Here is a 16,651-nt window from a genome sequence, read left to right on the forward strand (position 1 = left end):
TTATACACCTCAATCAGATCACCTCACAGGTGTCTAGTCTCCAGACACTGCAATTTGCAAAACTTAAGCCTTTCTTCGTAAGAGCAGCCCTTTGTTCCATTCACCAATCTTGTTGCTCTTCTCTGTACTCGTTCCAAAGGCTCTAGATCCTTCTTGAAATGAGGCCGCCAGACCTGTATACAGTACTCAAGGTGTGGCCTGACCATTGCCTTATACAAGGGGATAATTACCTCCTTATCCCTGCTACAAAAATTCCTATATATCATTGACACGACACCATGAGCTACTCTTGCAGACAATCTGCGCTGCTCAGAAAACTTCATATCTGCCTGAACAATTACTCCAGGTCCTTTTCGTTCTCTACCACTGTCAGTGCAGTACCACAGAGTTGATACATTACTCTGGGATTACTGTTTCCCATATGTAGTACTTTACATTTGTCAATGTTAAACTTCATTTGCCACCTCTCAGCCCATCTCTTCAACTTTTCTAGATCCTGTTGCAGCAGCATACTGTCAGTAGTGTCTTTAACAACCCTGTCAACCTTTGTATCGTCTGGCAAACTTGGACATTAAGCTTGATATACCATCATCAATATCATTTATAAATACAGAAAACAACAATGGACACAATACTGAACCCTGATGGGACTCCACTAATAACATTAGTCCACGATGAGCAGTGTCCATTGATTACCACACTCTGTCTTCTCCCCCTCAACCATCCCTTTATCCATAGCAGCAATTTGCCTCCAATGCCACACGGCTCCAATTTGTTCAGCAGTCTTCCATGTGCAACAGTATCAAAAGCCTTTCTAAGATCCAAATATATATATATAAATTAATAAATAATTTTAAGATCTATAACTTTACGACACATTTTTCCAGGCTCTTATTCCAACTGTTTGTAAATATTTTTGTGCAAGGTTAATTTCATGTAGAATTTCGTGCCAGAAAGAAAGTTAATTCAGAAAAGAAAAATCACATATGGACGATAATAAAATTTCAGTGGTCCCTCTGGTATCTATATTCTCTTGAGGTTTGCACAATGTTTTTAGAGTGGAAGTTATTCTTTCAAAATTCTTTTCGATCATATTTACAGATTCATAATGTGCATTCCACCTCATTTGGGCAAGTCTATTGACTGTCATTTCTGTTTTTCATTATTTCTCAACGGTGTGGAGAGACTCAAAATAAAAAAAATTAAGGTTTTCCAAAGAAGGTTATGCATGACAAAACACTTGCAAATGATTGCATTCTGCATAAATTTAACGAGTGGTTTGCACAAGGCATTAATGATGCTTTGTGATTAATTCCTTGATTTAGATTGGACCACACCATGAATTCCTGCCATAGTTGCTGCATTGTTGTAGCCTTGACCACAGCACAGATTTATATTCAGTCTGCCCTTTTCTAAATTATTAAAAATTTTTGTTCGGCAGCGGTTTTCAACAATGGGGAAGAAGCCTAAAAAGTACTCCTTCACTTCAACCTTATCACCCACAATGTGAACATATCTAATTACTTTATACATTTGGTCAGTGTGGGATACATCTGGTGTACTGTCAAATAGAATTCCAAAATATTTAGCTTGTTTTATATTACTGATTACTGTTTTTTCTCTTGTATAATTTCCTGAAATGTTAATAAATTCATTTTGTATCTCTGTTCTTTCTTATCAGATGAACGTTCAATTCCTAAAATATGTTCTTTCAAAACAGGGTCATAATTTGATAGCAACCCTACCATTTCTCTAAAATTTCCTCCATTTGTAGAAAATATGGATTCATCATGTCCACTAAAAGGAAGATGTTGATGAGCCAGAAATAAGATTACATCTAAAAGCCGATGTAAAACATCTCTCCATTTCTTTCTTTCTTTATCCAGTACTGTCTGATGAATGTGGTCAAAAGTTTGTTGAAACTTCAACCTTGCAACCTTAAGTGCAGTGTTGAAGTTTCCACTTCTCTAAGCATGAGAGATGCTGTTCACTATTTTCATGGTCAGAAACCTCAGGGGCTCACAACTGATGAGTATGGGCTTGGCACACCCAGGGTCCTGAGCTGGATATCATCATTTTTTTCTTTCTTGATGATTCCCTTCTACTTCTGATTCTTGTTCTTTCTCTCTCAGAGTAATTCAGACTTTTTTTTTTTTTTTTTTTTGGCTGGTGCAGCATAAGCCTTGGGCTTCCTTGCACCATATGGCTAATAATGCTAATAATGCTAATAATAATGTTTAATTTCCAACAAGTTTTAAATCCCGTGATAAAGTTGTATGTTTCGATTTCTTTATTCTTCAATGGAAATAGTTTTCAGAAAAAGCAAAATAAATTTCCTGATGATGGTTTATAAACCATCCATGTTCTTAAAATTTTTTCTCCGTTTCACAGTGTCTTATAAAACCAGGAAGTCATTAGCTGTTGACATTTCCCTTTAATTTTTTCTCTTGCTCTTTATTTTGAAAATATTCACTGTCTTTCTTAATAAAATAAATTTAAGTTATCTGTACTGGAATGGGCCAAACAGCAACATCAGAATACTTTAAAAATATGTTTATTTCCTCTTCCTTTTCAGAATCTTCTCTCTGCTCATATGTACTTTCACTAGATTCTTCTCCACTAATGGATAAATAAGCATCTTAGAGATTCTTCTCCACCAGTTGATGAATAACTTTCTCTGTTAGATCCTCTTGAGAAGATGATCCTTGTACTTGCTCCTCTGATTTATCATGCTGAATATCTATTGCACTAGATGGTGAAGGTGTAACATACTTCAACAATAATCCAAACATTTCTTGAATAACTTCTCTTGCTTTCTTTGTTTTTTTCTGTTGAAAACCGCTGGGTCAATTTTGCTTCATTTTGTACTAATATGTAGGGACCTATATAAAGAAGTTCATTAAAAAACAGAAAATATCTGTAAAATGTAAAATAAGTGGAAATCAAAAAGAAAAATGAGTTTTCAGGAAATACAAAGGCACTCCTGTATACTTTGTATAAATCCGCTCACCAAAAATGTGATGCTAACTTAATGACTTGTAAGATGAACGTTGTAAAAAAAAAAATGTAGTTAAAACTAAACACATTTGTAAAGGCTGAACATTGTTTTCATCCCAAGTTTTATGTGCCTTAATAATATAACAAAAATTTAAATGCAAGTATTACAATTGCAGTCAGTAAATATAAAAATCGAAGTATCTTGTTGTTAATTAAATTGTCAAAGAGAAATTTCAACTTTCAACTGTAAATTTAAGTGGATAAATTTTTAAGAAAAGTTGAAATCATCGTAGATGAAGATGTCCAGGTCTGGCGACTTTGGAAAATGGAATCGACAAGGTGCCAATTTACCATATAAAGTCGACATAGATGGATAATATCAAAATCACCGATTAAAATTCGCAAAACAATCTTACAAATTTTAATCAAAGGTTCAAGTATTATAATGATCTTATTCATCTTTGCATTTTCTTTACATATGTATAAATCACACATCATTTATTAATTTTTCTGATAAATCATTAGGGGCTTCATGCAATAAAAATTACCATTTTTCACTGGGTGGGGATGAAGAATTTTGTTCCACCAGAGGTGAAAAACAACCCCCCCCCATTCAACACTGTATGACATTTAAAGAATTTTTCCTTGTAATTCTGTTTATTCAGAGTCAAGTGCTCATATTTAGTTTTTAGGGGAAATAAAGAAAATTGGATATTTTTTCTGAGATAAACAAAATAGGAAACAAAAGGAATAAATATCATCACTTAAATACTAACAGCATAGAATCAGTTCATAAAAAAATCACATTATTGACAATAATCACAGTTTAATGATATCAAAATCACAGATTAAAATTTGAAAAAAAAAAAAAAAAAATCATACAAATTATAATCAAACATTTAAGTATTACAATAATCTTAATATACTTAAATAACCTTAAGCATTATAATAATACGAAGAAAATGGGATATTTTTTCCACTGATATATTTTTTTTTGAGATTCCAGAATTTGAGCTAACTGTCTGATAAACAAATTGAAAACATACCGAACATGTAAATGACTAGTAGTTTGTAATTAATTCTATTCTCAATTCTAATCCCAACGATGTCCATTTCCACTTGCAGTCTGCCAAACCACATGTACTTTTTCTGACAGAACCTCAGCTATCGGTTGATTCAACTACTGCTCACCTCAATTGCCCAAATTATTCGATATATGATTCCTTTCACCTCAAAGGTGGTACTTGTACATATGTCTGTTCCGATATTCCCTGTCAGACACTTCGTAATTTGGAATCTCTTCTTTTCAATCTTCTCGGGCTTAAAATCTCTCTACCTCATTATGTCAAATTCATCTGTTGTCTCTACCGTTCTCCCAACTCCACTCGCTTAGAGCTCTTTGACTTCCCCACTTTGCAGCTTGACTTTCTCCAGTCCAACTTTCCTAACAGTGAAGTAATTTTAATGTTCACAACTCCAGCTGGCTACCGTTTTCTAGTCACACCGACCCAGCTGGTCGAGATGTCGAGGCTTTTGCAATTACTAATGACCTTGCACAGATTGTTCATTTACCTACAAGAATATGGGACAATCCTACCCATACAGCCAACATGTTTGACCTTTTTATCACAAACAACCCTTCTAAGAACACGGTCGAAATGAGTGGTCCATTAGGCACCTCAGGTCACAACTTGGTGATTGTCTCTTCTCCAATGGAGCCTTTATCTCATGGCTATTCCCAACCACCTCGTGTTGTTTGGCATTACAAGAATGCAAAATAGGATAACCTGCAAGATTTCTTTTCGTTGGTCAGATTACTATTTCAAAACTTTTGATGTCAACGTTTGCTCAGATCATGTCAGTGAAATTTTTCTCGTAGGAATGCAATCCTTTATACCACACTCCACTTTAAAATCTCGTCCTTTTTCTAAACCTTGGTTTTCCAATAAATGTGCTAAGGCTGTTCAAGAGAAGAACGTTGCATATCATAATTGGCTTGTTTCCAAATTCTTCAGTTTCATTTTTTGCCTACAAAGCTCGAAACAATTGTAAAGCAGTTATTAATCAGTCCAAACTAAATTTTGAACAGGCTAAGAGTAGAAAACTTGCTTCTTGCCCTAATGGTAGCCGAGCATTCTGGTCTCTTGCCAAAGCTATTGGCCACAACTTTTGCCCATCTCTGCTCCCACCTCTGTCAAAATCAGATGGTTCTGTTGTCACTTCAGCCAAGGATAAAGCTGATCTGCTAGCATCCCTTTTGTCTTCAAACTCATGTATTAATGATCTTGGTAAAACACCTCCCACCATTCCTAGCACACTCCATTCAATGCCTCCTATGGTCTTCCGTCAAAAGGATGTCAGAAGGATTTTGACGAATCTTGATGCTACGAAAGCTAAGGATCCTGATGGTATTTCTCCACTTGTTCTCAAAATCTGTACTCCTGAACCTGCTCCTGTTCTTTGCCGCCTTTGTTCAATTTCTTATTCCTAAGGTGTTTTTCCTTCTGCTTGGAAACTTGCTCGTATCCAGCCAGTTCCTAAAAAGGATGACAAATCCCTCCCATCCAATTATCGTCCCATTGCAATTACTTCTACTCTTTTTAAGTAATGGAGAAATCAATTAATTGCCAACTCTTAAACAATCTAGAAACCTTTTGTCTCATCAACAATCACCAGTATGGATTCTGTCAGTGTCGATCCACTGGTGATATTCTTGCTTATGTTACCCATTTATGGACAAATTCAATGGAAAAGTTCGGTGAAACACAAGCAGTTGCTTTAGACATCTCAAAGGCTATTGATCGTGTCTGGCATAAAGGTGTTCTAAACAAGCTTCCATCTTATGGTTTGCCAACTGTTTTTTGGAATTGGTTATCCAAGTTTCTCTCTGATCGCTCACTGAGGGTGATGGTAGATGGCTCTCTGTCTTCTAACTTCTCCACTAATGCCGGTGTCCCCCGAGGTTCAGTTCTTTCTCCCACTCTTTTCCTCTTGCATATTAATGACCTTCTTCCATTGACTAGAAATCCTATCCATAGTTTTGCCAATGATAGCACATTGCATTCCACTTTCTATTTTGAGAAACTTGCCCTGCTCAATCAGCTTCAACTTCTCAAATATACACTACCAATTCCTTAAATGCCAATCTCAAGGTAATTCTCCAGTGGGGCAAAGACAACTTAGCTGATTTCAATCCTTCTAAAACTCAGTCCTGTGTTATTTCTCGCAAAAAGGATTCTTCTGCTCCTATACTTATCTTTGGTTTGTCTTGTTATTTGGATTTTAGGAGCATTAGGCCATATTGTCCGAGGATATGCGGTGGTCATTCCCTGACCTTTCCGCATCCTTCATATTTAGTGGTCACAGGCTCGAACCCTGGTCTAATCAAGAAACATGTGCTACGCACTGCTGCTCCTGCATACCTGTATACGGAGGTGCCACTTATCTTTGCTGACACTCAGATTTCTAGGCAAGTTGATATATCTCTTTTGGGGATTACCCTAATGTCTAATCTCTCTCTTGGCACAAGCACATTACAAATATTGCTTCCTCTGCATCAAAAAAACTTGATTTTCTCTTTCATTCTCAGCGTTACTTTTCTTCCAAACAGCTGTTCGCTCTGAACAAATCGCAAATCCGCCCTACCATGGAATATTGTTTCCACATCTGGGGCAGTGTCCCCAAAATCTCTCTCAGGCTTTAGGTTAATTAATGGCTCATCTCTAACAGAGTGTCTCCACTTGCTCTCTCATAGACTTACTGTTTCTGCAGCATGCCTTTTCTACAGCCATTTCCATAGACACTGTTCTTCTGAACTGGCCTCTATAATTCTCGCTCTCTCTTTCAAAACAGTCTGAACACATGCCACAACCAGCCAACATCCATTTACTGTCCAACTTCAAACTCACAGAACCAACTTTTCATCTTCCTCATTTATTCATCCAACTGACGTTTTCTGGAATAACCTTCCTTCATACATATTTTCTGAAAATTACAGTGTACAGAAGTTCAAGTCTAATGTTAACAAATGTCTTCTTTTGTCTTCTCAACCTCCAACCCAAGCACGGTACTAAGTACTATAGGTTCTAATACCTCTTGTGTTTTGGATTTTCATAAAATAAATAAATAAAAATAAAAAATAAATATGGATCAGAGTTTGTTTACTTCCCTTTCTGCCTACTTCATTATAACTGGATAGATTCCATCTGCCCCCAGTGCCTTTTTTATGTTTAACTTCAACAATTTCTCCTCCACTTTGCTCTCAGTTAATACAAAATCATTTAGCTTCCTATTAGAGTTTGATAAACTTCAGGCATTTCCCTCCTTGAATAACTCCTCATGTGTGAATTTAGATGCGAAATACTCATTCAATTTATCAGCTACCTGAGCACGAACATCAAAAGTCAAACCCTCTATGTTAAGTGGACCTGATTCATCACCTTCCTTCTAGAATTTATATAAATAAAGAACTCTGCTGTTTTTCTTTGCATCCTTTGCCAAAGATTTCTTGTAATCTGCCTTTGCCTGCATAATCTGCTTTGTGACTTGGTTACAGACTAGCTCATATCTTATCATAGGATTCCATGTCACCAGTTAATTTATATCTATCCCACGCAGTTCTCTTCTCTGCTACATGTCTCATTAGTTTATCTGACAACCATTTAGGCCTAAACCTTAAACAATATTTCTTAGTTTGTATGAAAGTAGCTCCAAGATTAATTCTTTGAATGCTACCCATTTAGAATTCACAATTGGTAACATCATCAGTTTGTGGCACCGTATAGAATTTAAATACTGTCTCAGACCACAGTAGTCCCCTTTATGAAAAAAAAAAAAAAAATCCTTCCCTTTACCCCTGATGGTAGTTACCTCTCAGTAAATCCCACTTCAGCACACTGATCACTGCGACCTAGGGGTTCATTTATTTGCAGATTCTTAATGCATGAAGAATCACTACTGATAATTAGATCAAGAGTATTAATCCATCTAGTTGCTTCGCAAAAATACAGTTCTTTTACGGTTACTATTGCGGTTTTTTTTTTTTTTTTTCCCAGTGCAGCAAAAGCCTGTGACTTCCTTGTGCCATATGGCTGATTCTATATGTTTCCTTTTTTCCATCATTTGATTTTATTCCTTCGCCAAAATATTACCATGCACATAATGAAAAACTAAAATACTCTACTCACCTCATTTAAAGAAGGTACTGCAATTTTTACTGGTTGTTTCGTTTTTTTCTTGGGAATATTCGAGTCCACCGGGTTAACCTCATTGGCATCAAGGTTCCTTACACTGAAAGAGGGAATAATTTCATTAAATAAATTTGTTGCCTTCGGTGACGGCAGGGTTTCAAAAAGTCCAATGTCCAGGTTGTCACTTTTTTCCAGTTTTCTTTTAACCACTGCATTGTCAGTTAGAAAGCTACTCCCTTCTAATAAATGTGAATTCTTTTTTGGTGGGGGTAAACAAGAACCCAGGCTGTTTCTTTTAATAGGACTTCGGCACCCAGCTGCATCGGCTAAAACTTCCGGAGGAGAAGTGGTTTCGGTTGTATAATCAGGGTGCTCATGTTTCGATTCGGTCAAGGCAACACTTTCACCTTCATGACAAGACAGTTCTTCATTATCGCTCTCGCATTCATCGCTACTACCATAAGCAACAAGGGACATATTTTAAAATTAATAATTACTTCCTGTTACAAATAAAACCAGAAGAAGAACACTCAATACATATCATAGTACAATACTAAAGAATTGCTACTGTTCAATAATAAGATACATCTTAAGTCATTACGACAACGTCACAAATAGAGTATTAATATCTTACTAACAACGCACTTAAAACGTATACCACAAATGTTTCCATACAGGTTTCACAGTGACACCGAAAGAGGGCACTTTCGACTAAGGTTAAATAAGCCAGCTTTTAAAACCTATTATGTATTACAAAGCATCTTTTTAATAATCAGTAAATTCTTAAAGGACGCAGTGATGTCCTTTTCGCAAACGTTGTTTGGGAAAACAGCATCATTGCTTGAGCCTTTACAGAGAAGGACAACAAGATTGGTGAAGGGAATGAATAGTGCAAGAATATTTGCTGATGCTATAAGGCAGTGGTAGTTGAGTCGGAAAACTTCTAGCTTGGGGGATACAAGGACTAAAAGATTAACAGTAGCCACTGGCAGAGGTGAAAGATTTTTGCACTGCTTCTATTAGAATGAGCAGAAGCCTGGAAAACAAGATGCAGCATATTTCAGAGACTGCTGGGAGTAACTGCGGTACAAGTAAACACATGGGTTGTGTTAGGGAAGCTAAGAAAAAGAACAGGTGCATGTGTACTTGCGTGTACACCAATGCTAGGAGCCTGGTAACTAAATTTGAGGAATTTGAGATATTGCTCAAAGAATTAAAGGCGGATATTGTTGGGATATCAGAGACATAGTGTCACACAGATATAAGGAATGCAGAACTGGAATATGGGGAAGACAATGTGTAAAGAAAAGATAGGTAGGAAGGAGGGGTTATGCTATTAGTTAAGAAACACATAAAATCCAAGGAAGTGAAGCCAGTAGCCATCGCTGGACAGTGCAGTGTCGAGTCAGTTTGGTGTGACATACACACTGGGAGATCAAAATTGAGAGTAGGAATGTTCTATAGGCCTAATGACTCACACGAGTATATTAATAAACTGTAAAGGTAAATAGAGTTGGCCAGTAAATCAGAGAGTCTTATACTGGGGGATTTTAATTTCACAGATATTGACTGGAATTTGTGGGTTGGTCCCTCGCACACTAGCAAGGCTTTTGTGCATTTATCCGATGATTGTTTTCTACATCAGCATGTTCGGGAGGCAACTAGAGGAAGTAATACTCTTGATTTGATTATCAGTAGTGATTCTTCATGCATTAAGAATCTGCAGATAGAGGAACCACTAGGTGGCAGTGATCACAGTGTGCGGAAGTGGGATTTACTCAAAGGGGTAACTACCATCAGGGGTAAAGGGAAGGGTTATTGCTTTCGTAAAGGCGACTACGATGGTCTGAGACGGTATTTAAATTCTACACAGTGGGACCAACTGATGATGTTACCAACAGCAAATTAAAAATGGGAAGCATTCAAAGAACTTATCTTGGAAGCTACTAGGCTATACATACCAACTAAGAAATATTGTTCAAGTTTAGGTCTAAATGGATGTCAGATTAACAAATGAGACATATGGCAGAGAAGAAAAATGCTTGGGATACAAATAAATTAACACGTGACGCGGGGCATATGAGAGATATAAGTTGATCTGTAACCAAGTTCCAAAGGTGGTTACAGGCGAAGGCAGATTGCGAGAAATCTTTGGCAAGGGATGCAAAGAAAAATAGCAAAGAGTTCTTTACTTATGTAAACTCTAGAAGGAAGGGAATGAATCAGTTTGGTCCACTTGATATCGATAGTTCACCTATTGATTATCCTGCTGAGGTAGCTGACACACTAAATGAATATTTTGCATCGATATTCACACACGAGGAGTTATTCAGCGAGGGGAATGCCACAGGTTTGTTCAACTCAGGCAGTAAGTTTCGATAAGCTAGATAATCCTGTAATAATAGAGAATAAAGTGGAGGAGATATTGTTGAAGATACACACAAGAAAGGCACCTCGGGTGGAAGGGATTTATCCAGTTATATTAAAGGAGGCAGCAAATGAAGTAAGCAAACCCTTAGCCATAATTATCAGAGCTTCATTGGACTCAGCGGAGGTTCCCATAGACTGGATATATGCCAACGTGACTCCAATTCACAAAGGAGGATCAAAGGCTGACACAAGTAATTATAGACCTGTGAATTTAACTTGTTCCAGGAAAGCTAATGGAGGCACTGGTTAAAGGAGCACTGCAGGATCATTTAGACAAGACTTCGGTTATAGCTCGGACATAGCATGGGTTAGTTAAGGGCAAGTCTTGTGTGACAAATTTGATTGGATACTATGATATAGTCACAAAGGAACTGGAGGCAAAGAATAACTTTGATATCATATATTTGGATCTTAGAAAGGCTTTTGATACTGTTGCACCTGGAAAACTGCTGCACAAATTGGAGAAGTGTGGCATTGCAGGCAAATTGCTGCTACGGATAAAGGGATGGATAAAAAGGAAAACAGCAAAGAGTTCTTTACTTATGCAAACTCTAGATGGAAGGTTGGTTGGTGGAACAAACGTCCATTCCTTATTGTGGAAGTTGATAGCCTAAATAAATTTAAGGCTCAGCTGGACAGGTACACCGAACGACCGGAGGGGTGAAGTGGAAGGTTTTTTTTTTTTTTTTTTCTGCCTGATGCTGCATAAGCTTGCTTTCTTGCATAATATGCCTCTACTAATGCCAATGCTAATGATCCTCTTACCAAGAGAGGCTTAAGTTTTGCAAATAGCGGCGGCTGGAGAATAGGCACCTGCGAGGTGATCTGATTGAGGTGTATAAAGCCTTGAATGGGTTGAGCCCGTTGAATTCTGATGGGATTCTTCCACTTCTTCAGTTTAAGAAACTAAGGAGATATGAATTCAAATTGAGGAAAGACAAATGTAGAATAGTAGTAGTAGTAGTGGCATGTGATGCAAGAAAGCAAGTGTATGAGCTTATGCAGCATCAACCAATAAAAAAAAAAAAAATCACACCATTTCCTCCAAATGCCTGTCTAATTCCTCCTTAAATTTATTTAACCTATCAACTTCCACACCGACAGATAGAAGTTTGTTCCAGCAATCAACGACCCGCTGGCTAAAGGCAAATTTCTGCACATCTATTCTTCATCTGTCTTTTCTCTAATTTGAATTTATGCCCCCTTAAGTAAGTAAACTGAACAAGTGGAAGGATCCAATCAGGATTCAGCGTGCTCAACCCATTCAAGGTCTTATACACCTCAATCAGATCAACGCGCAGGTACCTAGTTTCCAACCACCACAATTTTCTGGAATTATCCTCTCTTCGTAAGAGGATCTCTTGATTCCCCACACCAATATTGTTGCCCTTCTCTGTACACGCTCAAGAAAATCTACATCCTTCCTAAAATGTGACCTCCGGACTTGTACGCAGTACTCAAAACGTGGCCTGACCATTCCCTTATACAGAGAGACAATCACTTCCTTTTCCCTGCTAGCAAATTCCTATATATCGTTGACAAAACCCCATCACCTGCCCTGGCAGCCTGTCTGCATTGCTCAGAAATCTTCAAATCTGACTGCACAATTACTCCCAGGTCTTTTTCATTTTCTACAACCTTACGTTTAGTACAACACAGTTGGCACGTTTCACTGGGGTTACTTCGACCCATATGCAGCATTTTGCATTTGTCAAAGTTAAACTTCAATTGCCACTTCTTAGCCCATCTGCAGAAATTTTCTAGATCCTCTTGCAGTAGCACACTGCCATTACTGTAATTAACAACCCTGAAAAACCTTTGTATCACCTGCAAACCTCGACACTAAGCCTGATATAACTTCATCAATCATTGATAAATATACAAAGCAACAGTGGACCCAACACCGAACCCTGTGGGACTCCACTAATAACATTAATCCAGGTAGAGCAGCACCCACTGATTACCACCCTCTGTCTTCTCCCACTCAACCATCCTTTTATCCATTGTAGCAACTTAATTTTAATACCATTCTGCTCCAATTTGTACAATAGTCTTCCATGCACAACAGTGTCAAAAGCTTTCCTGAAATGCAAATATATGATATCAAAATTATTTTTTGCATCCAGTTCCTTTGTAACTACATCATAATAGCCTATCAAATTTGTCAGACAAGACTTTCCCTTAATAAATTCATGCTGTGTCTGAATTATTGCTGTACTCTTGTGTAGATGATCCTGCAATGCATCTTTAACCAGTGACTCCCATTATTTTACACGGAACAGAAGTTAAACTAACCGGTCTGTAATTACTCGCGTCACCCTTCGATCTCCCTTGGTGAATTGGAGATACATTTGTACATCTCCAGTCCGTGGAGATGTACAGATTGCCCCAAGTCCAAAGAAGCCCGGGGGCTCACATCTAGTGAGTATGGGCTTGGCACACCCAGGGTCCTGAGCTGGATATCATCATTCTTCTCTTTCTTGGTGATTCCCTTCTACTTTTGACTCTCTCTCTCTCTCTCTCTCTCTCTCGCTCTCTCTCTCTCTCTCTCTCTCTCTCTCTCTCTCTCAGGGTTACTCGGGTACTTTTTTTTTTTTTTTTTTCCTGGTGCGGCATATGCCTCAGGCTTCCTTGCATCATATGGATATTAATAATGATATTAATAATAATGAAGCTCTCATAATTATGGCTAAGGGTTTCCTTACTTCTTTTGCTGCCTCCTTTAATATAAGTGGGTAGATGCCGTCCACCCCGGGTGCCTTTTTTATATTTATCCTCAAGAATTTCTACCCCACTTTCATCTCAGTTATTAAAAAATTATCCAGCTCATTGCCAGAGTTTACCTCACCTATGGCATTCCCCTCCCTTCCTGAATAACACCTCATGTGTGAATGTAGATGCAAAATACTGGTTTAGTGTGTTAGCCACCTGAGCAGGATCCTCAACTGTTCAACCATCAATATCCCGTGGACCAATCTGATTCATCCCATTCCTTCTAAAGTTTACATAAGTAAAGAACTATTTTCTGTTTTTCTTTGCATCCTTTGCCAAAGATTTCTCAGAATCTGCCTTTGCCTGCCTAATCTCCTTTGTGACTTGGTTACAGACCAACTTATATCTATCATAGGCTTCCTTGTCACCCATTAATTTATATGTATCCCACTCATTTTTCTTCTCTGCCACATGTCACATTAGTTCATCTGACTTCCATTTAGGCCTAAACCTTGAACAATATTTCTTAGTAGGTATGTAAAGCCTAGTAGCTTCCAACGTCAGTTCTTTGAATGCTTCCCATTTTGAATTTGCTGTTGGTAACATCATCAGTTGGTCTCACTGTATAGAATTTAAATACTGTCTGAGACCGTCGTTGTCGCCTTTACGAAAGCAAAAACCCTTCCCTTTATCCCCGATGGTAGTTACCTCATTGAGTAAATCCCACTTCAGCACACTGTTATCACTGCCACCTAGTGGTTCCTTTATCTGAAGATTCTTAATGCATGAAGAGTCACTACTGGTAATCAGATCAAGAGTATCACTCCCTCTAGTTGCCTCCCGAACATGCTGATGTAGAAAACAATCATCCAGTAAATCCACAAAAGCCTTGCTAATGTGTTGGTGACCAACGGACAAATTCCAGTCAATATCTGGGAAATTAAAATCCCCCATTATAAGAATCTCTGAGTTACTGGCCCACTCTATTTCTCTGTACAGTTTCTTATTATATTCATATCAGAGCCCTTTTATATTCATATCAGAGGACTATAACACACTCCTAATCTCAATTTTGATCTCCCAATGCTTATGTCACACAAAACTGACTCGACACTGCACTGTCCAGCGTGGTCGACTGGCTTCACTTCCTTGGATATTATGTGTTTCTTAATTAACAGCGTAACCCCTCCTCCCTTCGTATCCTGCCTATCCTTTCTGTACACATTGCACTCCCCAAATTCCAGTTTTCTATTCCCTATATCTGTGTGACACAATGTCTCTGATATCCCAACAATATCTGCCTTTGATGTTTTGAGCAATACCACAAATTCATCAAATTTATTTACCAAACTCCTAACATTGGTGTACACGCAAGTATACATGCACCTGTTCCTATTCTTCGCTACCCTAACACAACCCATCTGTTTACTTGTACCGCAGTGAATCCCAGCAATCTCTGAAATATCCTTCAACTTGTTTTCCAGGCTACTGCTCATTCCAATAGAAGCAGTGCAAGAATCACATTCACCTCTGCCTGTGGCTACTGTTATCCATTAGTCCTTGTATCCCCCAAGCTAGCAGTTTTCCGACCCACCTAACACTGCGTCGATAGCATCAGCTGATATTCTTTCACCGTTTCTATTTAAGTGTATCCCATCGCTGTAGAAGCAGTCTCTGCTGTTAACAAGTACAGTCCAGGCTGAAAAAAAATGCACTATCTTTCTAGTGCCGAATTAATCGACAAGGTTCTCATCATATACTCCCTCCTGGGCAGAAGCCTGAAAAACAAGATGCATGGTATTTCAGAGACTGCTGGGAGCCATTGCGGTACAAGTAAACATATGGGTTGTGTTAGGGTAGCTAAGAATAGAAACAGGTGCAGGTATACTTGCGTGTACACCAATGCTAGGAGTTTAGTAAATAAATTTGATGAATTTGTGGTATTGCTCAAAACTTCGAAGGCAGATATTGTTGGGATATCAGAGACGTGGTGTCACACAGATATAAGGGATGCGGAACTGCACTTTGGGGAGTACAACGTCTACAGAAAGGATAGACAGGATAGGAAGGGGGGAGGTGTTATGCTATTAGTTAAGAAACACATAAAAACCAAGGAAGTGAAGCCAGTCGACATCGCTGGACAGTGCAGTGTGGAGTCAGTTTGGTGTGACATAAACATTGGGAGATCAAAATTGAGAGTAGGAGTGTGCTATAGGCCGAATGACTCTGATGAGTATAATAAGGAGCTGTACAGGGAAATAGAGTGGGCCAGTAAATCAGAGTGTCTTATAATGGGAGATTTTAATTTCCCAGATATTGACTGGATTTTGGGGGCTGGTTACTCACACACTAGCAGGGCTTTCGTGGATTTATTGGATGATTGTTTTCTACATCAGCATGTTCGGGAGGCAACTAGAGGGAGTAATACTCTTGATTTGATTATCAGCAGTGATTCTTCATGCATTAAGAATCTGCAGATAAATGAACCACTAGGTGGCAGTGATCACAGTGTACTGAAGTGGGATTTACTCAAAGAGGTAACTACCATTAGGGGTAAAGGGAAGGGTTATTGCTTCCGTAAAGGCGACTGCGATGGACTGAGACAGTATTTAAATTCTATACAGTGGGACCAACTGATAATGTTACCAACAGCAAATTCAAAATGGGAAGCATTCAAAGAACTTATCTTGGAAGCTACTAGGCTTTACATACCAACTAAGAAATATTGTTCAAGGTTTAGGCCAAAATGGATGTCAGATGAACTAATGAGGCATATGGCAGAGAAGAAAAATGCATGGGATACATTCAAATTAACACATGACACAGAAGCCTATGATAGATACAAGTTGATATGCAACCAAGTTACAAAGGAGGTTAGGCAGGCGAAGGCAGATTACGAGAAATCCTTGGCAAGGGATGCAAAGAAAAACAGCAAAGAGTTCTTTAGTTATGTAAACTCCAGAAGGAAGGGGATGAATCAGATTGGTCCACTTGATATTGATGGGTCAAGTGTTGATGATCCTGCTCAGGTAGCTAACAAACTAAATGAATATTTTGCATCGACATTCACACATGAGGAGGTATTCAGCGAGGGGAATGCCCGAGGTGTATTCAACTCTAGCAGTAAGCTACAGAATCTTGAAATAACTGGGAGTAAAGTGGAGGAGAAACTGTTGAAGATAAACACAAGAAAGGCACCCGGGGTGGATGGGATCTATCCAGTTATATTAAAGGCGGCAGCAAAGGAAGTAAGCAAACCCTTAGCCATAATTATGAGAGCTTCCTTGGACTCAGGGGAGGTACCCATAGACTGGAAATTTGCA

General features: G+C 38.3%; 1 protein-coding gene across 1 annotated transcript in view; it reads right to left on the bottom strand.

Moving 5' to 3' along the window:
* The window catches only part of LOC150090479 (proline-rich protein PRCC), a 76,533-nt gene extending 67,688 nt beyond the window's left edge, over positions 1–8,845 (bottom strand). Inside the window, exon 1 of the mRNA XM_090371099.1 lies at positions 8,184–8,845. Within this exon, the coding sequence (XP_090227225.1) occupies positions 8,184–8,663 (480 nt within the window). The 5' untranslated portion in view covers positions 8,664–8,845. The remainder of the gene's footprint in view (positions 1–8,183) is intronic.
* Positions 8,846–16,651: the final 7,806 nt, after the last annotated feature.

The sequence above is a fragment of the Mastigoproctus giganteus genome, chromosome 1 (assembly GCF_048544385.1).
Source record: "Mastigoproctus giganteus isolate SK-2022 chromosome 1, ASM4854438v1, whole genome shotgun sequence".
Lineage (NCBI taxonomy): Eukaryota > Metazoa > Arthropoda > Arachnida > Uropygi > Thelyphonidae > Mastigoproctus > Mastigoproctus giganteus.